This window comes from Carlito syrichta, unplaced genomic scaffold (assembly GCF_000164805.1).
Source record: "Carlito syrichta isolate Samal-C Ts95f unplaced genomic scaffold, Tarsius_syrichta-2.0.1 Scaffold308846, whole genome shotgun sequence".
Taxonomy (NCBI): Eukaryota; Metazoa; Chordata; class Mammalia; order Primates; family Tarsiidae; genus Carlito; species Carlito syrichta.
The window spans coordinates 705,077-731,438 of NW_007252942.1; the positions used below are offsets into that span (position 1 = coordinate 705,077).

At 41.7% G+C, this 26,362-nt stretch overlaps 1 protein-coding gene across 3 annotated transcripts in view; it reads right to left on the reverse strand.

Moving 5' to 3' along the window:
* Nucleotides 1-26,362, reverse strand: part of KCTD1 (potassium channel tetramerization domain containing 1) — a 114,651-nt gene that overhangs the window by 41,863 nt on the left and 46,426 nt on the right. For all 3 annotated transcript variants that reach the window (XM_021716586.1, XM_021716585.1, XM_008066114.1), the window contains exon 2: nt 14,678-14,856. In XM_021716586.1, coding sequence (XP_021572261.1) covers nt 14,678-14,841 — 164 coding nt within the window. In that variant the 5' untranslated portion in view covers nt 14,842-14,856. The remainder of the gene's footprint in view (nt 1-14,677; nt 14,857-26,362) is intronic.

Genomic DNA, 26,362 nt, shown 5'->3' on the forward strand with positions numbered 1-26,362 from the left:
TTCCCTTTTCTTTCTTTCTTTTTTTTTTAGGGGGTTGAAGTTTCACACTGTCACCCAGGCTGGAGTGCAGGGCATACTCCTGGCTACTGCAGCCTCTACCTGCTGGGCTCAGGTGATCCTTCCACCTCAGTCTCCCAAGTAGCTGGAACTACAGGTATGCAACACCATACCCAGCTAATTTTTTGTTTTTATTATAGAGATGAGGTCTTGCCAAATTGCCCAGACCGGTCTTGAATCCCTGGGCTCAGGCAGTCCTCTTGCCTCTGCTTCCCAAAGTGCTGGGATTACAGGCGTGAGCCACTGCACCCAGCTTCCATTTTCAATTTAACAATTTTTCCCACTTGTAAACATGTCAGCAGAAGAGCAACTTACATTGAAAGTATCTAAATCTTTTGCTCTGTCCCTATAAGTTGAAAAACCAGGGGCTTAACACAGTGCTTAATTAAAAGAAAAAAGAACAAGAAAATATCTATAATTTATCTAGAGAATAGGTGAATGCTTTCTGGACACCTATCAGAAGATGTGTGGAAGAAATGAGCTGAATCCACTCTCATTCCTTCATACCCCCTTCTCACCCCCTCCATAATCAGAGACACATAGACTTCCCCCCCATATGACTTCATTAGTGACATCAGTCAAGGGTCTAACAACCGCAACTATCTATTCAAATATTTAGAGTATTAAAAAGTGGCTGGAGGAATGAAAATGAATGAATTCTTCTGTCATTGCATGACTTCAGAGTGACTAAGAAGCTTCAAAACACATTCAGAAACTAGGCTTTGCAATGACACAACCAAAGAAAGGGGATTTGGCCTCCGATCTGTGAGTTATGCCTCCTTAAAAGAAAGAAACAAAGCTGAAAATCGGGCAAGAGTTCTTTTACACAGCTTCAGATATAGATAAACTTTTTTGAATTGGGGTCTCACTCTGTCACCCAGGCTGGAGTGCAGTGGCACCATCTCAGTTCATAGCAGCCTCGACCTTTTGGGCTCAGACAATCCTTCTGCCTCAGCCTCCCAAGTAGTTGGAACTATAGGTATGTACCACCACACCAGGCTAACTTTTGATTTTTATTATAGAGATGAGGTCTCACCAAGTTGCCCAGCCTGGTCTCCAACTCCTGAGCTCAAGCAATCTTCTTACCTCTGCCTCCCAAAGTGCTGGGATTACAGGCATGAGCCACCACGCCTGACCTATATAAGCATTTTAAAGAATTTATCAGATGTGCATGTCTCCCAACAATCTTTTTACCATGTCTAATTGCTCCTTCAAATCACAATGGACCATGTGCCTGCTTGGCTTTCTAGTTTGAGAAGTTTAAGATTTCTAATTTGTGTTGCAAGTTTACTTAAATAGTCACTAAATCAAAATGACAGGTGAAAAATAATTCGCTTTATATCAGCTCATGATTCAAAGGCAACACTCGCAGGCGTGTGTGGTTGAGAAATACCGAAGGAGGCACTGACACCCTGCTCCTGGCTGCACTACAGCCAACAACGCGCAGTCTGTAGGTGTGTGTCTTGTGCAACTCTCTACACCTTCTAGGTCTGGGCTTGGTTTATCATAGTTCAAGAATTTACCCGGGGGCCCCAAGCCGGTCCCTAGGCATGCTGGGCGACAGGCGTATCTACTGATATTTCTCTCTACCCTTTCCAACAAGGGACAGAACCAAGCCCTGACCTGCAAATCATTTTGGAACAAAAGTTTCCCAATGAAGAACAAGTATTTCTCATTTTTTTCTTCCTTTTAAGATAATCATAAGGGGACCGGGCGCGGTGGCTCAAGCCTGTAATCCCAGCACTTTGGGAGGTCACAGCAGGAGGATTGCTTGAGTCCAGGTGTGTGAGAGCAGCCTAGGCACTATAGTGAGACCTTATCTCTACAACAACAACAAATTAGCCAGACATGGTGGCACGTGCCTATAGTCTCAGCTATTTGGGAGACTGAGGTGGAAGGATCACCTGAGCCTGGGAAATCAAGGCTTTGGTGAGCCGTGATGGTGCCACTGTACTCCAGCCTGGGCGACAGAGTGAGACTCTGACTCAAAAAATAAATAAATAAAATAAGATGATCATATATAGAAGTTGAAGAGTTTTAGGAGTCATTTGATACCATCGCTTCCCATAACTTGCTGCTCCTCTAACTTTTCGTTCAGAAAACCTAGACAAGAAACACTTTTGCTAAGTATTACAATCTGCGTAAAGGTTTACAGATGGGTTTCTCAAGAGATTGACGTACCACGTATTTGGAAATACAAACCTATCTTCCTTTCTTGGTTTTCCTAATCATCGCAGACATAGAGCCAGGGTGAAGAACTCTGTTTATTTTAACATGTTTCCTTGGGTTTGCTTGGCTGTTACGACTTTTAATCCAGTCCGTTTTAAGATGTCCAGCAATTTTTTCTGAATTCCACCCTTAGTGCCAGTTAGTTCCTTCTGCAACGTATCATCAAAATGGTGATGTTTTAATGAAATACCTTCCTTAGGGCCCCCAAAATTATAGATCAGTGGGACACACCTAAAAGATCATTCTTTGGTATTGACTGTTTGTGTTGCTTTGAGACTAGACAATTTTTCTTTTTTCTTTTTTTTTAGGTAAGCTTGAAAGCCCTCTGGGCCTTCTGAGCTGTTTGTAAAAAATCAATTTTTGGAGGGGTGGAAGGGGCCTCGCCAAGCCTAATGAGGCTGGGTGGGAGTTCTGGAACACTCTCAGTTTGGATCGCAGGAACAAGTTTGGGCAAGCTCACGTTCGCCCTTCAGTTATGAAGCCCTCCCGGCTCAGCAGGGCTTGCCACTGTTTGCAAGCAGTGGGTAGCTGTTATGCACAGTTGTAATTTATAGTCTGAATATGGAGACCACAATAAGAAAAGTTGCACAAGAGTAAAAAATAATCACTACCACCAGAAAAGATAAACAGCAATGTTATTACTAAGCAACCTGACACAGCATTTGTGCAGCAGCAGGAAGGCATTGCCCAGTGCAGGTGTCTTTCCACGGATATTGTGTCTTGATTAGATTCAGACAGGCCAGAAAATAGCTGATACAACTGCAAGAACAAAACATTGACTTTTAAAAAAAAAAAGATATTATTTTGTTAATGACATTGCCACCAGATTGAAGCTTTTGAGTGTCTGTCTTTGAAATCCGGATGCAGGAAAAATGCACACCTTGTAAGAGTACACCTGACCTTGCATTCCCTGCCCCCACCAGGACCACTCTGGGCACCTTTGAAAGAATGACATGGAAAGCACTCTGTACTCATTCAGCTGGCTGCTCTGGGGACAAACTCTTGCCACTCTCTCTGTAATCTTTCAGAAGCCAAATATTGATAATCTATCTACTTTAGGCTACACATCTTGCATTATTAATAAAAAGAAATGGTATTTTTAAAATCTTTAGTTTTTGAGATGGGATCTCACTCTGTCGTTCAAGCTGGAGTACAGTGGCACAATCACAGCTCACTGCAGCCTCGACCTCTTAGGCTCAAGCAATCCTCCTGCTCCAGACTCCTGAGCAGCTGGGACTACAGGCATGTGCCACCATGCCTAGCTAATCTTCTGATTTTTCTGTAGAGACAAGGTCTCACTATGTTGCCCTGGGTGGTTTTGAACTACTGGGCTCAAGTAATCCCCTCGCCTCAACCTCCCAAAGTGCTGGGATTAAAGGCCACCACACCTGGCCTGAATCTTCTATGAAATACCTATGAATTAATTTTCTCAAAAAAATAAATAGATCAAATTGTTTATTATTTAAAAGCTCTTTCTTGTATGACTAAGGGAAACATGGAAATATGATCAGAAGCAGAGCAAAAACAACCAGGGTGTTGCTCAATGACACTATTCATGACTGACTAACAACAACAACAACAAAAACAAAAACCAAGTACAGCCAGTATCATGGTCCCAAGCGGTGCGAATCATGCCAGAGTCAATAAGAAACGCCTTGCTCTGCCAACCTGTCTCCTGCCACAGCACCACTGTGCCCACGGTGCTGTGTGTTGATGCGCTGACAATACACCACCCTTCTCCCCAGGTCAGATGCCCAAGCCTGGACAGGCATGGGGCTCGCCCAGATGCTTATTGAAACTGAAAGTTTCCCTCCCTCCTGAGAGATATAGATGAAGTCATAGCAGATGATGTTAAGAAATCTGCATTTTTTTTTTTTTTTTTTTTAGAAAGCAGGATTTATTGAGAGCTCAGGAAAGCTCCCACAGTGGGAGGGGACCCGAAGAGGTTGCCCTAAATCTGCATTTTTTCAAGCACCCTGAGATGACTCTGATAGAGGAAATTAGGGAAAAGGTATCCATGGGAAGAGAGCATTCTGAAGGCTGGGATCACTCTCCTGTGATTCTTTCCCTCCAGGGTAACCAGGCTAGAAAATCCCTTTCTGGTTTGTGCCTTGAAGAAAAGAGGAAGGAAATCTTTGCTGCCCAGACTGGACCAGGCCAGTCAAGTCCGAAGGTGACCCAAGCACCTGGTGACTCAAAATGTTTGACCTTCACATTGAATTTGCCTTGGGCTGACTGAGTTGCTTCAGGTCACAGAAGGAAGTGTTAGACAAAATTCACGTACATTTAACAAATATTTATCAAGCATTTGCTAGGTGACCAGCACCATGTGTGAGGTGCTAAAGACTGCTGGGTGATCTGATTATTTGTTTAAGAACCTAGGGCAGACGTTTAGGGCTTTTTAAAATTTTATTATTTTATTTTATTTTATTTTTTTGAGTCAGAGTCTCGCGCTGCCACTCAGGTTGGAGTACAGTGGCATGATCACGGCTTACCACAGCCTCAACCTCCTGGACTCAGGCGATCCTTCTGCCTCAGCCTCCCATTATTAAATGAGATAATGTATGTCATGAACCCAGCCCAGCCTTTAAACTTAACTTTATTATTTGAATAACTTCATTTTTTTCTCTGAGTACAATATTTTATTCACTCATTCATTCATATATTAAGTGGATTTTTGAATGTCCATTCTGTGGCTGGTACAATACTAGGTAACAAAGATATAAGGATGGACAATAAGTGAGAAAGAGCTTTCTAGGGAGAGGGCCCGAGTACAGTGCCAAAGCGAGAGGTCTATTGCTGGCAGAGTGGCCTTTGACTTCACAGAGCAAATGAGATTTGTGACATCGAAGTGACAAAAATCTGCTTTGAAATCGAAACTAAAATACAAACTCAATTTTATCTTGAAAATTTAGATGAGCAATGTTTTCTTTTTTGAGTCAGGGTCTGTCTCTGTCACCTAGGTTGGAGCGCAGTGGCACCATCAGGGCTCAGCGCAGCCTTAACTTCCTAGGTTCAGGTGATCCTTTCGCCTCAGTCTCCCAAGTAGCTGGGACTACTACAGGTGAGCATCACCACATCCAGCTAATTTTTTGATTTTTTTTTTTTTTTGGTAGAGACGAGGTCCTGTTGTGTTTCCCAGGCTGGTCTTGAACTCCTGAGCTCAAGCAATCCTCACACTTTGGCATCCCAAAGTGCTGGGATTACAGGCGTGAGCCACTGCGCCCAGCCTAGATGAACAATGAAAGACACATTTTGGGGGAAAAGAAACACACACACAAATAAAATTATCTTTAGATATAGGGGCCAAACTACATTCCCAAGTGGGTCTACTCATCCTGTGTGCTGTTTTTCTTAATAGCATGTACGCGTCACTGAAGTACTCCTTCTGGGTTGCCTACTTGTCCACTGGCTGTCCCGTCTCCTCCCCCAGGTAAGCTACAAGGACTTTGGGCAGACGTTTAGGGTGCTCTGTGTGTGCTCTATGCTCTAGCAGATGGGGGGAGCACACAGTAAATCTGCTGAATGAAAAAAAGAACACATGGTGGAAAACTCGGGCACTACAGAACTACTTTTTCTTTAAATTATGCTCTAAGACAAGAGCTTATGAGTTAGATTATTTTAAAAGCGAGGTCTGTTTTGTTCCCTAGTGGCAAAGGAAGTTTGCTGAACCTGCCAATAGTGCAGTGTAAGTTATGGGAGGCCTTTTCACCACTAAACAGAAAATTCAGTTTCACTGTAGGAAAAAAAAGTCTTTTGAAGTCAATTGTTTCATTTACTCTTTGCCTGTATAACCGAAGAGCAATTTTGGAAAAGCAATATCGGAAGATGAAAAGAAGAGACAGAGAAGAAGGAAATTTCCCCTGTTACCCTGGAGAAACTTTCCATTTTTCATTTGCTAGGTGCTTTTCCCCTTTTAAATCCCTTTGTAAACTCATTTTCTTTTTGTAAAGATCACTCCATCTTACCAGTCTGTTCTGTTCTTCATTCGGTCTTACCAATCTTACTGTTTATCATTTTCTGCATTTTCCTTAGGACTTTTAATAGCAGCAGAGATGTGCTTTCTCTCCATCTGTGCTGAGACTATCTAGTTAAGGTTAATTTTTACTCATCTAAAAATCCCTAATAACCTCTTTGGTGACTTTTTTTTTTTTAAAGAGAGAGGAGGTCTTGCTTATGTTGCCCAGGCTGGTCTCGAACTCCTGGGCTCAAGCGATCCTCCTGCGTTGGTCTTCCAAAGTGCTGGCATCACAGGTATGAGCCACTGTGCCTGGCCCTCTTCTGTAACTTTTCAATTTGATCTGGACATTGAATTATCAAACATGTGGATTTAAAGAGCAGGTTATAATACAAAGCTTCCTGTTCAATGTCATACAGTGATTCTGAAAGCAAGCTCAGCCAACTGCTGGGCAAACTGGATGCATGTATGCATTTTTGTTGAGATCCTAAAACACGGGTCTGCATGATGAGGCTGCTGGACCTGTGTTTAGGGACTGTAGAGTCAAAGCTGGAACTAAGGCCAGGGAGGGTGGCTCATACCTGTCATCCTAGTACTTTGAGGCTGAGGTGGGAGGATTGCTTGAGGCTGAAGTTCAAGACCAGTCTGGGCAACATAGCAAGATCCTATCTCTAAAATATAAAATAGAATAGAGTAGAACAAAACAAAAATAAAAACCTGGAACGGAGAAGTCATAAAAAGTGGTGGCACAGAATCTCCAGCCCTAATACAGGATTACTGCAAACCTCAGAGTCTGGCATACAGCAATGACATGGAGAGCCAGATGTTAGAATTCAATTGTTTTCCCGACATGCGCACCAATCTCTTCATACTGCACTTGTCTGACGTTTCTTTTGGTATAGCTCCACACTGACGATCCTGTCATGGCTAACACATATGAGAGTGATGCATGCCAAAAGCCAGATCACTGCTGGCAGGGCACACATACTTGGCACCTCTACCCTGAAGCTCCAATACACACACCCCTTGGGTGGCCATGGGTGTCGGCTGCAAGGCTGCAGCGGAGTTCCTTGGTTTTGCAATTACCTACATATGCCAGTGTGCTTAGTAACTCTGCTGCTGTTTAGGAGAGACCAATTTAGCACAATCTACTTATGTGGGAGTAAACGCATGTACTGGGTTTAAAATATACAAAAGCTCTGTCAAGCAGGCATGTGGGATGGCAGAGGAGATTGAAACTCGAGAACTCGCCTTTCACCTCTAGGTCATTGTTTGACACTCAGCGCTTTTGGCCGAGACCCCTGCCTTGTTACCACCGGAGAGGTTAAGTTAATTAGTACGATCAGCCCACTTCCTGGTTTTAAAAAGTCCACATCTGAATAACCATCAATACAGCTGCGATTAAGACTGTTTTCCTTAGAAGTGATAGTAAAGAATGAAACAGACCTAACTTTGAGCTCAGACTGTGTCTTCTTTTAAAGTAGTCATAGAATATATTTTTAATATCCCACACGTATGGTTACAAAGATATTTTAGTGTCAACAGTGGGTCTCAAAGAGATCATGTTATTTGGTACTAATCTTAGTTACTTATGAAAAATCATTATTATCAATGATGTTTAATAAAGGTGCTTTGGATTTTTGATTCAGATATGATTAAGTCTGCCCTTAGCCCACAGCAAGAGAACAAGTGGCATACCTCACATGCACAGATATTTACAAGCTATAAATGCAGCTAACAAACTATTAAATGAAATATGTTCTGTCTTCTTTATCCATTTAAAATCTTTTGTCGATGATGATGCATTTTTCTTGACTTAAAAAAAAAATCTTATTTGACATAAAATTATTGCAGATCTGAAATGGGTGTTTTTATTAGGGATTACAATTCAAAATAGTAATCAGAAGTGAAGACTCAGGATTCTCCAAAAGTAATCAGTGTTTATCACTGAGAAGCTTTGGATTAGTCTCTGTCTCATAAACACCTCTAAAGAGCTATCTTTCCTCTTACATACACATCGGTTAAGACAGCACATCACGGATACATGTAATGCTTCAGTTATTTTGAAAACTTTAGTCCCTTTAGCTAAAGAAACGCCTAATGATGCAGGTGAATAACAATGTGAGTGACTAACCTTGTGAGATATAAAAGTCAACTTGCTTACTGAATCACTGCTACTCAGGGCTTATATGCAAAACACACACACACACACACACACACACACACACACACACACACACACACACACAATGGAATCACTGGTAGTCTTGATACTTAAATGAAGATTGAAAGACATTTTCTTTGAGAGAAATGGCCATTACAATATTGCATGAAATATTCATTGAGGAAGAGGCCTATATTCTCTTGGAGGGACCATTCTGCTGTTGTTCAAAACCAGATGATGAAAATTAAGACCTTTTTGGAAAATCACAGAGGTTCCCATTTTATTGGTCTGGGGCAGGGCCTAGCATGGCTTCTTAATGCTTTCCAGGTGCTTCTAATGTTCAGCCGTGTAGTCCGTCATACCACTTTCTAAGGACAACATTCTAAGGGTACTTTTTCAGCTAAGAGGGTAGCTTAAATAGAGATAAAATTTTAAAAGTCATCTACAGTATTTCGAAATAGAGTAAAGGTTTATGCAGGACCTTTGAAACTGTAGAAAAATATTACATCTTGAAGGTCACATGTTATATACAAATTAGTACTTCTATACTACAAGTCTCCCCTTGAAGTCTTAGAAAAAGCCCTCCTCCCCCTCTACGATGCTAAGGTAGAGAGGCAGGTAGGGTCTACAGCATCCCAGAATCTAGAGAACTAGAACTGGAGTTATTTGAAATTCCATGGCCATGGGCAGCTTCAAGTTCTAGAATTCATCCCAAAGTTAATAACATACAAGAGATTTTCACAGAAATTGGAAGGAGCACCTGACACCTATAGGAAAAGCATGAAGAACTATTTCTTCTCTGCATGTTTCATTACTAAAATTTATGTATTGGTCACATTAAACTGGCTGTTGCTTTGAAATGACCATTTAATTACTTATAAAAATTTCCCTGATACCCGAGAGGGAGTGCAGCAACATACAGTGGTCAATTCAACAGCTAAATGATCAGTGTCATTTGCTTCGGGTATAAGCAACAGAAGCAGAAGTGACTTGGAGGGCTTGTTTCAGAGTCTTGACAAATCCTCAAAGATATCGTCTAATGATAAGGACGATGTTGGAACTTGTGACAGGTCCTATTTAAGGACAGAGGACAAGCAAGTACAGGCAAAGAGTCCCCTGAGAAGATAGTCACCCAGGCAAGAATTCAAATGTAAGGCTATTTCCACAGTTAGGAAAGGAAGGAATGGGATACATTTGGAATCTGAAAGGCAGCTTGAAAAGAAACAATTGCTGGCTCTGGCAGGAGATTAAGTATAAAGGCAACACTATGTGGTGGGCACTAGGCCACGGTGTGCTTTTCATAATCACACTTAATCCTCCCACAACCTTGCAAGAAGACATATTTGTGCCTATTTTACAAGAAGGAGGACAGGTGCTCAGAAACTGGACCTATTCACAGCCAAACGACTGTCAGGCAAATGGAAAAGCCAGCACCCCGACCCAGAATGAACGAATCACTAATTATTTTTGTGGTTGCTCCTGTGACACCGGAGACAGGAAGCATAGGGAAAAATTGAGAAAGGAAGACTAGCAATTCCATTTTCCCTAATTATGCTGGTGCAAGAAAAATTCAATTTTTTTTTTTTTGAGTCAGGGTCTCACTCTGTCAACCAAGCCGGAGTGCAGTGGCATGATCACATCTCACCACAGCCTTGAACTCCTGAGCTCAAGCAATCCTCCCACCTTGGCTTCCAAAAGTGCTGGGATTACAGGCATGTGTTACCATGCCTGGTTGGAAATTCAATTTTTGATGTATACAAGTATCAGATTGGGGGAGGGAAGGGTGGATTTAATTAGATGCTTTTATAAAAACATTTGCTAACAGTTCAGAGCTATCCAGAAGTAAAAAGCAAGACACATGTAATTTCATATAGTCTAGTAGTCACATTAAAAAAGAAAAAAATAAGTGAAATGAATTTTAGTAAAATATTTTATTTAACTCAATATATTACCATTCCAACATGAAGTCAATATAAAATGTTGAGTTAGTCTACAGTTTTTTGGTACTAAATCTTTAAAAACCAGTGTATACTTAGAGGTCATTTATTTTATTTTATTTATTTTTATTTAATTTTTTTTTTTTTTGAGTTGGAGTCTCACTCTGTCACCCAGACTGGAGTGCAGTGGCTGTTCCTGGCCACCGTAGCCTCACCCTGCTGGGCTCCAGCGATCGTTCCACCTCAGCCTCCCGAGTAGCAGGAACTACAGGCGTGTGTTACCACACCTGGCTAATTTTTTTGATTTATTATAGAGATGAGGTCTCGCTGCACAGGCGGGTCTCAAACCTGCGGGCTCAGGCAATCCACTCACCTCAGCCTCCCAAAGGTGTGAGATTATAGGCTGAGCCACCGAGCCCAGCTTTATTTTATTTTTTTAATTAAACTTTTTTTTTTTAGTTGGATCTCACTCCATTGCCCAGGCTGGAATGCAGTGGCATGCTCACGGCCACCCTAGTGTCAACCTGCTGGGCTCTGGCAATCTTTCTGCCTCAGCCTTCCAAGTAGCCAGTACTACAGGTGCGGAATACCACACCTGGCTAATTTTTGATTTATTGTAGAGATGAGGTCTCGCCAAGTTGCCCAGGCTGGTCTCGAACCTGTGGGCTCAGGCAATCCACTCGCCTCGGTCTCCTAAAGTGCTGGGATTACAGGCTGAGCCACCGAGCCTGGCTAGAGGACATTTCAATTTGGATTGGCCACATTTAAGATGTTTGATAGCTACAGGGAGCCACTGGCTACCCTAGGAGACAGCGCAGGTGTAGACAGTAATGAGATCCACGGAATCTGATGTACATCTCAGGGTATAGATAATAAAGAACTGAAAGGGAAAAATCCATGGAAAGATGAACTGGGAGAGACTCTCCGGATGAGATACTGTTTGAGGTCTTTCCCTAGTAACAGGTGGCACCAAAATGTTGAAAGGGGCAAATTATTTGGGCAATTGGAAATGAATAAACAGAGCCTCTCTGTCTCCATCTTCTGCCACGGCCAACAGGTCACATGACACCTGGGAGCTTCAGAGGGGCCCAGACTCTGGCGGCCATGAGGTGGTGGAGGAGACCCATCCAGTCTCCACAAGCACTAGGAGAAAACCTGCTGCTTACTCACAGATGGTGTTATGATTCATCTCCCTCCTGTATCTGAGTTCAAAAAGCAAACTGGGCTGGGCAGTGGCTCACGCCTGTCATCCTAGCACTTCTGGAGGCTGAGGCAAGAAGTTTGTTTGAGCCCAGGAGTTTGAGATCAGCCTGGGCAACATAGTGAGACCTCATCTCTACAGAAAGCTAAAAAAATTAGCCGAGTGTGTTGGTGTGTGCCTGTAATCCTAGCTACTTGTGAGGCTAAGATAGAAGGATCTCCTGAGTCCAGAAGATTGAGGTTGTGCCACTGCACTCCAGCCTGGGATACAGAGAGAGACTCCAACTCAAAAAAAAGCAAACTCATGCAAAAGGCAGACAAGACCAGCAAATTTGGCTACAGTTGAAGTTTTACTTTTTGATTGTTAAGTACATTTTGTGACTTGACCCCAAGAAGTAAGTGTTCATCTGAGGAGGTAGCCAGCAGTGATTCTCTGTTATTGATGTTGGTATTAACAGAAGGAATGGATTTTTTTTTCTTTAAAAGAACATTCTTATATAAAAATATTCATGAAAAATATAGCCATTATTATAATGTGACTTTGTAATACCCACTCCAATATACTTAGGGAAGGTGGGGAACTCAATAATACTAACAGATGACTGATAGCATTTCATTAAAAAATATATAGACTTTTGAATAATTGAATGAATGGAAATCCATTTTATTTAAATCATTTCATTTTGATTGTAGAAATTGTATCTGTAAATCTTCTTTCTAACATTTACATTCTTTCTTAAAATATATGGTAGTAGAGTGAGATTTTAAACATTTGGACTGGCGTGGTGGCTCATACCTGTAATTCCTACACTTTGAGAAGTTGAGGTGAGAGTATTACCTGAGGCCAGGAGTTCAATACCAGCCTCCTGGTATAACAAGACCTCGGATCTAAAAAGTTTTTAAAAATTAGCCAGGGATGGTGGCATGGACCTGTAGTCTCAGCTATTTAGGAGGCTAAGGCGGGAGGATCCCTTGAGCCCAGGAGTTCGAGGCTGCAGTTAGCTATGATTGTACCACTGCACTCTAGACTGCGTAACAGAGCCAGACTCCATCTCAAAAAACAAAATAAAACAAAACAAAAAACACTCCAAAACAAAAAACCAGGCTTGGGCAACCCATTCAGGTCCCCTCCCACTGTGAGACCTTTTCTGTCTTCTCAATAAATCCTATTTTCTCAAAAAAAAAAAAAAAAAATCAGGCTTCATGTAGTTTTTAAGACATCAGTGATTTTCGTGTCAGTGCTATCTAATTACGCTGTAAGCTTTGTTACCTGTCAGTTTGTAAGATGTTCTTAAAAATGCAACTGGTGCCCTACTGAAAGCCCAAGCATTGTGTTTCCATTTCCTATGAGGAGAAACACGCAGAGAAACACCTTTTTCCCTAACATTGACCTACATGAGCTCAAGCCTCCTCCCCTATCCACTAGCAGATTTGGTGAAGATAAATTCCCTTACAGGATCTGGGCTTAGCCCTCAAGTCTGGGGCTGAGGCAGGGGTTTGCCCAGGGTGCAAAGAAAATTATTTCTTTAAAGCTCCTTTAGGGCAAGCACAGTAGCTCACACATGTAATCCCAGCATTCTAGGAGGCTGAGGCAGGCGGATTGCTATGACCAGCCTGGGCAACATAGTGAGACCTCATCTCTACAAAAATTAAAAAAAATTGACCAGGCATGGTGACACATACCTGTAGTCTCAGCTATTTGGGAGACTGAGGCAGAAGGATCACCTGAGCCCAGGAGGTCGAGGCTGCCGTGAGCTGTGATTGTGCCATTACACTCCAGCCTGGGTGACAGAGTGATACCCAACTCAAAAAATCCAAAACAAACAACAAAAAAACCAACTCCTTTAGGAATGAGTGGGAGAGGAAGTGGGAGGGGCTATCTCATAAATAATAAATCTCATAAATGTTTACTGTTTATTTGTAAGTCACACTCCCTCTTCCTACAAGTCATACACTTATTTATCTGCCTTGAGCTGTCTCCTAAGTTCCATGACCCTTCATTTTTTTTTTTTTTTGAGTTGGACTCTCACTCAGTCACCCAGACTGGAGTGCAGTGGCCGCTCCCGGCCACCGCAGCCTCCCCTGCTGGGCTCCGGTGATGATCCTTCCGCCTCAGCCTTCCAAGTAGCCGGAATTACAGGTATACGCTACCACGCCCGGCTGATTTTTTGATTTATTGTGGAGATGAGGTCTCACTGCCCAGGCGGGTCTCGAACCCGCGGGCTCAGGCAGTCTACTCACCTCAGCCTCCCAAAGGCGTGGGATTACAGGCTGAGCCACCGAGCCCGGCTACCTTTCATTTTTTTGAAAAACAAGACTGTTTTGGCTCCCTGGACTTTTACATACTGTTCTATTCTTATTTATTTATTTCATTATTATCATCTTTTTGAGTCAGGGTCTCATAGTATTGTCAAGGCCAGAGAACAGTGGCACAATCCCGGCTCACCACAGTCTCGACCTCCTGGGCTCAGGCAATCCTTCTGCCTCAGCTTCCTGAGTAGCTTGGACTACAGATGTGTGCCATCATGCCTGGTTAATTTTTATTTTTTGTAGAGAATAGGTATCACCATGTTGCCCAGGCTGGTCTCAAACTCCTGGGCTCAAGCAATTCTCCCGCCTTGTTCTCCCAAAGTGCTGGGATTACAAGTATGAGCCACTATGCCCTGCGCATACTGTTGTAAACATAATGCATTGTTGATAAGAGTCACCCTTACTTTTTTTTTTCTAGTTCATAACTTGATGGCCCAAGCGATCTCCTATAAAATAATCAGAACTTATAAGAAAGCATGTTTTAGAAGAAGAGTACAGAAGAAAGGCAACAGGGAGAAATCACCATCCTTTCATATACTACATGGAGGATTAAGAAGGTCTTTGTAGGGTGAACGATCACGGAACTCCATTCTCAAGTGGTATTTGTACATGGTTTTGACCAAGTTTTGGGTCAAATCCTGACCCATAGGAGATGTACAGCCACATCCAAAAGCAGCCCCTGTAGCAGGCTGGCCCACAGGGCGCCTTCATGTCCTTACCCCAACCTTGGCAAGCCCACACTGTTATGCTGGTCAAAGGAAAAACAGTTAGATCATCAAACACATGCACATCGGCATCTGACTTTTCAGTTTTTCAGATTACCTTGATTCGGGGTATTTGGTGAGGGTGGCCAGGCTGCTGGTGTACATGTGGCCGCCCACGTCAATGTGGACGGGCGCATTGGATTTTGTGAGCTGTGCTGGAGTAGGGATGCCTTGGTTGTTCAGTGGAGACGCAGGGGATCTAGTGATCAGAGGTCTTGACATATTGGGTCGACTGTCCTACAGAGAGATAAGCAGGTTAAGACATTGTTTCTCTTTTCAGTGAAAAAGAAATGAAATACGAGGGAGGACCCAAAAAACCCCGGTATTTATTTATAAAAAATTGTGTATTTATTCTTATGTGTTTAAACTTCAGTCACCTTCAAAGTTCTATTTGATGTAATACATCTATTGAGATACTTTTTCCACTGCTCAAAACAGTTTTTGAGCTCGTCCATTTGGACGCCTTTTAGTGCTTCTGCTGTTTTTTGTTTCACCACTTCCACATTGGCAAAACATTTCCCTTTAGGGACTTTTTTCATCTGGGGAAATAAAAAAATTATCTCAGGGTGAGATCAGGTGAATACGGAGGATGGGGCATGGGGATCATGCCATTTTTGGTCAAAAACTGCTAAACACTCAGCATGGTGTGGGATGTGCTCTGGTAAATTATTCATCACGAAATGGTCAAACTCATTGAAAGAATCTTCAAAAGATATTCACTGAAGTCAAACTCAGACTCTCACAACAACACTAGCTGGTACACTGATGGGTTTTACTGAGTGAGGAAAGCCTGTAATATAAAGGGCCCACCCTCCAAAAGACAATTCCGAGATTCTGGGGGGTCCCCTTGTACATATATCATCAAGAACAAACCTGTGATTAATGCTGATATTTAATCAGTAATAAAATCTGAAAAATCAGCAAGGTCTCGCTTTTGTTATAAGGAATATCCAAAAAACAAACTCTGCAGCAAAGAACAGGAAAACTTCACATGCTCAGAAATAAGGAGAACTCATGTTTGCTTCAAATAATTCTGAAGGCTATGAGGGTGTATTATACTAATAAATTTTCGCATTTAACAATTGGTAAATGGCATGTGGAGATATTCTATTCAGTCCAAATAAAAAGACAATCAACACTTAAAATAATACACATCTAAATAGAATACGTATGACTTATCCTTCTCATGGAAAGCTTCCTCATTGCTATGTACTTGGAATAAAAACAGACTTTTGGTCCGTGTGTTCTACAAAATGTTTTCTTACATTTCTATTTTTCAAATTAGGAAAAAGAGGTCATAGCTGGTCTAGCTATCAGCTCCCATGCTTTAAGAGGCATCACAAGTTTCTCAGTCAATAGAATTTTTAAAAAGTCAACCCATCCCTACCCACCTGATCTCTGCTTCTGTCTCTCCTGATAAGACTGTATGCCTGAGGATGCTTTGAAAAGAATATACCCTCAGATGATAAATCTGTGCTTATAAACCACGAGCAAGTTGTCCTTCTGGATGCCTGACTTCCTGAAGAAATCAAGTTTCTAAAGTGGAACCGAGGCAGATGTTGATGTAGCCATGTGCCGTCATATAAGCAAAGGTCCCGTGTGAGCAGATAGACTAGAGTGAGGATATCAAATGGTGTTTTAGGAACTGTACTCTTGAGAAAATAGCATACTACATCCTTTTCTTGGGTACAATATAAATATTTCAAACACCATTAAAACATGGTTGATTGCATCAAATCAGACCCCAAGCCACAGACAAGTAAAGATAGGTCTGTGGTACTCAAGGGAAGAGGTCAAATATTTAGAGTCTATCATTGAGGAATATGCTAAAATAGCATTTATGTATGAATTCTGTAAGATGGATGACATGTGTATACACTAGAATTTATAATTTTGTCAGAGGGCCAAGTGCAGGGGCTCATGTCTGTAATCCCAGCACTTTGGGAGGCTGAGGCAAAAGGACTGCTTGAGCCCAGGAGTTCAAGACAAGCCTGGGCAACATAGTGAGAACTCATCTCTAAAAAAAAAAAACAAAAACCAATTAGCCAGAGATTGCTTTCAAACATGCAAACAAACAATGTGCGGCAAAGCCAGCGATAAGGCACACTGAAGGGATTTTGAAAAATGCCTTTGATGGAGATTACAAAGGGGAAGTCATCTAGTTTCTGTACATAAAACACAGCGTGGTCAAATATAAATTTGTAAAACATCATAGATTTTATGATCTGGAACAGCTTTTAGGAGTTACCTGGGGCATAACTGTTAGACTACTTAGCATTAACCACACGTCCAAGCAAGACGGAACACACATGCATTCTGAAACTCAACATTTCCTCAGAATGGGGTGGGGACTGAACCTTTACACAAAATGTTTACCATCTGTGTTGTGCCTTCCACATGCAGAATCAAACAGAACCCACAAACAGTCAGAGAAAAAGTTCTTAAATTGGGTGGTGGGCTCAAGGGTGTTCACTATATTATTATTTATATGCTTCTATGAATTATTAACAATGCAAAATAGATAATAAAAAACACAAAAGGAGATTTGTAACGCACAAAAAGAGAAGTTAAAGAAGCACAGGGTAGAGGAAAAAATAAAAAACAAAGACAGTTGGTAGGAAATACAATACAGTTAAGGTTCAAAAATGTTAAAAGTAGCATTTTAAAATCTGGATAACAGAAAACACATTTTCCTTTAAAAATTGGATCATATTACCTCTACTTTTATGAGACTCCTACTATGTGACTTCCTTTTATAACATGATTTCCTGGTTATACACACATACACACACACACACACACACACACACACACACACACACACACACACACACGCACACACATGTGCCTCCCTCCCTGTTACATTTCAGCCCATCACAGCACTGCAGAGTCTGTAATAGTTTTTCAATTGGACACATTCTCTATCCTGCCTGAGGGTGCTCAGGCGAAAATGAACAGATTTGCAGGGTTAATATTGTCGTTAGACTGTGACCTCATTCAGCACGGCTCTAATACTGCCAGGTCTACATAGAAGGGGAAAAAAATGAAAGCGTAACTGATCGGCTGAAGGATTCCAGATTTCTCAGAATATAGACCATTCACATTGTAAGTTATAAATGCATGGATATCACTGAATTTAAAATTAAACCAGTGTTTCTTCAACTAGGGGAGGGGGGAGTGGGGATTAACCCTTAAGGGCAAGGATTAAACTGTCCTCCTTTGGGGATACCTCTTGGCTCTTCTCCTAGGCTCTCTCCCATGCGGGTGCTTTCCTTGTTCTGAAGGCATCTCCCAGCTCTGCTCATTTCTAAGGCATTAACTGATATTAGCAAACAGATTAAGGGCTAGTTTGTAAGAACTTTTTTTTTAAGAGACAGGGTCTCCTTCTGTTACCCAGGCTGGAGTGTGGTGGTGCAATCACAACTCACTGCGACCTCGAACTCCGGGGATAAAGCAATCCCCTGCCTCAGCCTCCTGAGTAGCTGGGATTATAGGTGTGAACTACCACTCCTGGCTAATTTTTAAAAGAAGTTTTCTTAGAGATTGTGTCTCGCTATGTTGCTCTGGTTGATCTCAAACTCCTGGCCTCAAGTGATCCTCCTGCCTCAGTCTCCTGAGTTGCTGGAATTATAGGCATGAGCCACTTCGCCTGGCATGTAAAAACTTTTCAAATCCACTGGCTGGGGTTGGGGGAGAATATTTGAGGATAAGAGGCTTGGTGCTTGTCATGGACATTGGAGTTGACATTCGATACCTAGCCCACCAACCCCAGATGCTTAATCTAACACAATTGTGGCAACCTCCTCTCTTTGCCAGTAACTGAAGCTGACATTTTCTTGTCTTTACCAGGACACTGAAGTTCAGGATGGGTGCCTGGTACCTGTGGCTGCCATCTCCCTGGAGCCTAGGGATGGCATCAATGCCCAGAATGGCATTGCTGTGGGCTGGAAAGAACCTGGATCTGAACCGACATTGCTGAGACACCAAACCAGCCACGCTGAGCCTCCTATCTCTAGATTTCCTATCACTTGGGAAAATACATTTCTCTCTCTCTCTCTCTCTTTCTCTCTCTCTCTCTCTCTTTCTCTCTTTTTGAGACAGAGTCTCACTCTGTTGCCCAGGCTGGAGTGCAGTGGTATGATCACAGCTCACTGCAGCTTCAAACTCCTGGACTCAAGTGATCCTCCCTCCCCAGCCTCCCAAGTAGCTGAGTCTATCATAACATGCCACCACACCTGGATTTTTTATTTTTTTGTAGAACCAGGGTCTCACTGTGTTGCCCTGGCTGGTCTCGAACTCCTGTCCTCAAGCAATCTTCTTTTCTTGACCTCCCAAAATGCTGGGATTACAGGTGTGAGCCACCTTACCCCAGCCAATTTCTATACTTTTAAAGCTGGTTTGAGTCGGGATCTGTCACCTGTCTTGGTAAGAAACCCTTCCCGTAACATGGCTGCCTCCTCGTGAGGTCCCTCGGCTTGGGCTGCCTTGGCCCGCAGTGCCAGGCACAGATGCCCACAGAAATGCAATGGCATCTTCTCTCCTGTCTTCGCCATGCTTGAGCCCAGCCTTCCCACCAGTCTTTCCCTTCCATCTCTCTCCCATCACCATGTCAGTTCGCACATGTCTTTCAATGTTACTTCTGGAGAAGGGAAAAAACCATCAACTTTAACAGGAAGAGTGCCAATGACTTGGATGTGCCCTCACGTTGCTGAAGAATCAGCTCAGAGCACTGAAGTACATTTCTGGAAGTTGGTCTGACAGAAAGCTGTCTCTGACAAATCCTACTCTGGAACAGACTCCTTGCCCAGGGAGAGGAGCCCTGCCCTGACATGAAGTTACTTCTTTTCTTTGTAGCCCATTGCTCCTTCCTGAACAACTTTTATTAATGTCTCTCACGTGCTGGGAGTTGGCGAACAAGACAGACAGGCCTCTGTCCTCACCAGGCTTGCTGTTTAGTGGGAGAGAGACCCTGAAACAAATGACTACTCTCAGGGCAGGGGAAGGTCAGGTTACTATGGTCACTGAATGGAAGAGACAGTTAAGTTGGGTTCGGAGACTGAAAGGGACAGGGCAGGGTCGCTATAGGCAGTCTACACTGAGAAGTCACCACATACTAGAAAGCTGGAAGGAGGGTGCCAAGCAGTAATGCCAAGGCCCCAAAGTAGGGAGCATATGGTACATTCTGGAAATTAGAAGTTCAACATAGTGTGAGAATTCAATCACTTCTTTTTTTTCTCAAGGTGGATCGACAGTGCAGGAGACAGAAGCTTGTGTGATAATCTATGATCTGAGAACTGTAGAATTAAACCACAATGAGATACCACCTTACACCTTCAGAATGGTCATTAAAAAAAGGTAAGAAAACAATAGATGTTGGCACGGATGGGGTGAAAAGGAATATTATACACTGTTGGTGAGAGTGCAAATTAGTACAACCTCTATGGAAATCGGTATGGAGATTTCTCAAAGAACTAAAAGTAGATCTACCATTTGATCCAGCAATCCCACTACTACGTATGTACTCAAAGGAACAGAGGTCATTACAAAAAAAAGGACACCTGTACCCGCCTGTTCATCACAGCACAATTCACAATGTAAAAATGTGAAATCAACCTAAATGCCTTGTCAGCCGATTGGTGGAAAATGAAAATGTGGTATACATACACTATGGAATACTATTCAGCTATTCAGAATGAAATAATGTCTTTTGCAGCAACTTGGATGGAATTGGAGAACATCATCCTAAGAATTAACACAAGAACAGGAAACCAAGCACCACATGTTCTCACTTGTAAGTGGAAGCTAAACTAAGGATTGGCAAAGGCGTAGAGAATGACATAATGAACAGTGGAGACTCAGAAGGGAGGAGGAGCAGAGGGATGAAAAACTGCACCTATCTTGCCTGAGTCCGCGGGTTCGAGACCCACCTGGGCAACTTGGTGAGACCTCATTTCTACAATAAATAAAAAAAAATCAGCCGGGTGTGGTAGTGTGCGCCTGTAGTGCCAGCTACTCAGAAGGCTGAGGCGGAAGGATCGCTGGAGCCCAGCAGGTCGAGGCTGTGGTGGCCTGAGCGGCCACTGCACTCCAGTCTGGGCGACAGAGTGAGACTCCAACTCAAAAAAAAAAAAAGGAAAAATTGCACCTATCAGGTACAATGTGCAAAAGTGGAAGTGGTGGGTACACTTAAGGCCTAGACTTCTTCATCACTATATGCAATGCAACCATGTAACCAAAAACTATAAGTCTATTGAAATTTTTAAAAAATGTGTGTATGTACATATATACACATATACACACACACATCCATTTATACATATTTATATATATGATAATTGACAATGGAAAAATAAAGTCCACCCTAACACCCTAACCTTCTCCTCAGGTCTGGAGAAGAGGAGGTGGAAAGGTAGGGGGCTGGAGCCAGTGTCCTAAGCAGAGCCGTCCACAGAAAATTCTGCAGCCCTGAACCTCACCTGTGCTATTCAACACAGTTGCCACCAGCCATGGGTGGGTGTGGCCAGTGTGACTCGGGACCTGACTTGAGAGTTTAATTAATTTTACCTCGTTTAAATGTTAATTTAGGTAAACACTTGTGACTAGAGGACACTGTACTGGACAACATTGTCAACTTTGATTGAACTTTTCTTAATAGTTGGAAGCTGCAATCATGGCAAACTTGAACTTACCACTCCTGTGGTGGAGAAGCAGGGCTATTTTAGAATTGGATACTGAGGGCTTAGAACCCCATACACATTCATTTCCCTCTCTCTTTCTAACAAGATTTCTCTCTTCTTTACTGATATGATAAAATTTAAAAAAAGGAATGATGCCCTGTGGGTTTGACAGAGCATGGAAGAAAAGGTATCAGACACGTAAGAGGAGCAAATGCTGTAGGATTCCATTCCTGTGAAGTGACAGGAAGATAAAACAATGACAAAGAGCAGAGCCTTGGCCATCTGGGGGGCCGGGGGTAATGACTGGGAGAGGGTGAGAATGAGCCCTGGAGAGCTAAGAAAGCCTGACCTTGTGATCTGGGTGGTCACCCAGTTATAAACATATGCATACTTACAACCTACTCAAGTTACATTCCACTTAATAAAATAAGATAAACCAAAAATAATTCTGAATAAAACTCCTCAATGCTCACTTAAATTCCTGTAAACTACTATTTTTTCCCCTCTTATTTATAATTTTTTTTTCTAGATGGGATCTTGCTATGTTGTCCAGGTTGATCTCAAGCTTCTGGGCTCAAGCGATCTTCCTGTCTAGGTCTCACAAAGTGCTGGGATTGTAGTCTGACTTTTTTAAAGTCAGAAAGGTATGTATTATTTCATTTCACAAGATTCACCAAATCTGACTAAAATACATGAAACAGCCCACAGGAATTTGCCTTCTAATTCCTCCCTTGCCTATCTATCCTGTACAGATTTTCCCAGCATGCTGATCAGTTTATCTTTCACATTTCCATTTTCCAGCTGCTTCTGTTCGCTGCATTCTTGTAGCTTCATCATCCATCTCACCTACCCAACAGAGCAGCGATGATTTTGGGGGAGTAAAATTCTTCAAGGGATTTGACTTCAGGCACCCTTCAAAAGAAGCAAATGAAAAATCTGCCTCCTAACCTAGCTATGCCTGGTTCAAATAGGAGCCCTGGGGGCAAAGTCTTGAACAAATGAGCTGCAGTTTAAGTAGAAAGTTTTAATGACTTTGTTAAGATTGTATATCCCTGTCTTATGTCACGTTTCACTATCCAGTTGGACTCTATTACCTCTCTTACCGGAGAAAGAAACAGGCCTCTTAGGGATACTTCTAGAAAAGCATGTCAATAGTAAAATGCATTATTTGATATTTTAATTCATACCATTTAATAGCACAGTGGAAGAATTTAATACAGATTGTAACTTCTCCATAAATTCCAACCTGGATTTAAATTCAAATACATATATCTCTTTCCCTTTCCTTCTCTCTCTCTCTCTCTCACACACACACATACACACACACACACACACACACACACACACACACACACACACACACATACACACACACACACCCTATCTATATTATATAGTGCCTGGAGATAGAAGTGTTCTGTTGAATTTTGACAGTCTAACAACTGTAATCAAAGTATCTTAGACAAGGACCCTGCTTCCTAGGATGGAAGTTTGTGGTTGCCTTGGAAGTGCTACTTCAGGAATGACACAATCCTACTAGACTCTCAATAATGGTTCTTATAGAGAAATATCACTTTACTAACAACAGTTACTTCATTGCATAGCAAGACTCTCAACCATCGTGTCGATGTTTCTTCATTCAGGTACTATTTATTGGGCATCTATTTTCTGCCAAACTCTACGGTCTCTGTTGATGTTAACTAAATAACAGAATGAGCCTGGAAAGGAAAAAAAAAATCTTTTCTGATAATTTCACATAAGTATAAAAAAAAGGCCCAGCAGTGCTTCAAAATGGATGAAGACTGAATTTACTTAGAGGGCAGTTTTTGTCAATCTCCACCATTTGGAAGGCCTCAAAGAATTAGGCCAAAAAAGTCTTCTGAGTATCCACATTCAATGTGAAACTTTCCATTCACTGTAGTCACAGGAGCCTCCTTCAAATTAATAGAGCCTACTTACTCTTTTTTGTTTAAGAACTTAAACGAATTTCTTTAAACATTTTAAAAAATTTATCTTTTAATTGACACATGATAATTCCACATATTTATGAGCCACTGAATGGTGTTTCAATACATGTATACAATGTGTAATGATCAAATCAGTGTAATTAGCATATTCATCACCTCAAACATTTGTCATTTCTTTGTGTTACTTACTCTTAATTCACATATTATAAGAAGTGTGGTTGTGGGTTTTCTAGTTCATAGGAGGGTAGCTAATTATCACAGTCATCTAAAATTAAGTCATACAAAAATCAAACCCCAGATTAATTTAGACTGGAAAGTATATAGTACACTGAAGAAAGATTTCCATCCAAAAACAGTGAAGGAAAACATTTTTCTAAAGTTAAAACAATTTCCAAAGCCTCATCTAGCTGGAAAAGTCACATTTATAGAGCATCATCAGAGTACAGAAGAAAGGGCCCTGGACTTTTTGGAATCTGAAGACCTGGTCTGAGCTCAACCTCACTCTTTGAGTGATCTTGGAGAAGTTACCTCATCTACCTGACACGCTTCCTCATCTCTGAGATGGGAATAAATCTCCCTGCCCAACAGAGAGGTAAAGATGGCAACAGATGAAACAGTGTTTACGAAGACGTCTAATACAGTGCTTGGCGTAGACAAGGAAAATGAAGTTTATTTCTTTCCTCAGTACACACAAAAAAAGAATCTGACAAACCAGTGAACCAGATGTACAGAGAGCCTTCTCTGCACTGCGTGAGAAGTACAGGGAACTACTTTTATGTCATAGAGCAGGCAAGACCCAGAAAAAAGGCAATGTTTTTCATTAATGTAATAAAGTGTTACATTGTGGGGGATAGATAAATAAAAAGAAAACAAGACAGAGTCATAACGAGAGGCTAATTATGTGCTTTGGTCAAAGTGCATGAAAGGAAGTAGGGAATGAAATGATCACAGTTAAGTCCACAAAATGAAAAGACGCTTGAGCTGTATTGATTTTTCTTTTCAGATAAAAATCTTAATTTCACAGAATGAAAAAATAAGGTGCTTCCAAGTTGTTTCAAAATGACCAGCAACTAAGTTATCCTGCAGTTCTTCCCTAATCTGAAGTGGTCAAATGTCACCCTTCTTGCTGTGGGCCGGGAAGAGGGTCCATACTGTTTGTCTGTTTCAAGGCACAGTTCAGTGCTAGAGATGCCGTGTCCTCAGTGTGCCTTTCTGTTTTTTTCTTGTTCATAATGAAATATGTATCTGAGAAGCTCGCTTATTAGATTACCAATCTGAGACCATGAAAAGAATGACTATTTGCCAACATTTTTCTGCTTTTTGTCCAAAAGGAAAATGAACTTGAGAAAAAGAAGGTTTAGATGGAATTCTGCAGTGTTTAATATAGTTGAATTAATTTTTAAATTAGACTTCTTAGATCTTTCTAAATGTACTTAAAACACTACAGATTATTTTTAAATGCGCATTACAGCTCAACTATAGATATTATTAACTTAAAAAAAAATTAACATGTAGCATTAAAGAAACAGAGCAGGCGCAGTAATAATATTTTATAAGGAAAGGTCATTTTTTTTTTGTAAAAAATGTGTACAGGTTCAGTGAGAAATTCTGGAATGAAATGTACCAAAATATTGGCAGGGACTGGGACTGGGTAATAATGTTACAGGCAAAAAAAAAATCCTTTATGCTGTATGAAGTTGAACATTCATGACTTTGGAAACTGCAAAAATGCTATTTAAAAAAATGAAAAGAACCCCACAGCACTCTGTTACCCAATTACATCGCTTAGTACATACTCTCAGCTTGCTGTTCTATTTTACTTTCATAATAGGGATTTTTGACATTTTTAGAAGGACTGAAAGAAGAACTACAGAAATGGAACTGAACTTAGGGATAATACTTCCCGTCCCTTTATTTTCTTGCCAGGGTGGAAATGTGCGGAACTGAAAATTAAATGGGCCTCAGGTCATGGTAAGCTCATATTCAGCTGACACAGAAGACTATTTCATTTGATCCTGAAAGAACAGGGCAGTGGCCTATGGCTTCCACACTCGAGGGGCCTGTCTGGTGATCTGTCCCCTCTTCCCAGATCCCCCGGTTCCCAGCTCTAAAACACAGCAAGAGCAAAATGATTAAAGCCTTACACGGATACCTCCTGCGTTTCTAGAAGTCGGAGTTCTGGACGCTCTCGGAGGGAAGATGGGAAGCTTGGCAATGAAACAGTATCTAACACTTATACAGAGGGCCTTGGAATCTGAAATCAGAAACTTCTGCACGATGTTAAGTATTATCACCGTTTCACAGAGAAGGAAGTTGACTCTGAGGTCAAGTGGCTTAGCCTATAATTATCGAGTAATAAATTTACTGTGATATTTTCCACGCCAGCCATTGTGTGCCCAGATAAGGTTGCCACTCTCCTATTACTAGGTTATCCATGCTCTGGCATTCCTAGGAGAAAGGACAGATTTGCCTTCTTTCTTCTACCCGGTCTGTTTGTGGGTGATCACACTGGCTGGAGGGTTAGAAGGATGGTTAGTGATCACAGAGAAGACAGACCAGCTGGCCCAGGAAGTGGATGCCTCCCCTTCCACAGAGAACTGATATTTTATTTACTCCCCTAACTCCTAGTTCTAGGTGCAGTTAGCAGGACACATCTGCTTCTAAACAGACAATAAACCTGACTTATTAACTTCTTGGGGGATGTGGTCATAAAAATTCCTCACCCAGCGAGTATCAAAAGCTAAATGTGTTCCTTTTAACCTTAATTGAGTCTCTGGGAACCTCCTCTGAGATTCTTAGATGCCCACTTGCTTGACTTTTTTGCATTAAAAAATTAAAAATTAAAATACAGAGGTTCATAAAAATACAGCCTGCTCTGCTTTATGTAACAGATGTGTTCATAAAAAGTTCATTTGCCCATTTGTTCATTCATTTAGAAAATGTTGGCTGGATCCACTATTTGGTGCCAGACTAGGGCACTGTGGCTATGAGCTCTTCAGAGAGCAGAGGGCTTGAGAACTGGCTGTATAAACAGGGAATTCCTGATGGCAGGTCTCCCCCATGTAAAGAAAAATAAAGAAAAACTGTTCAATCAAATTA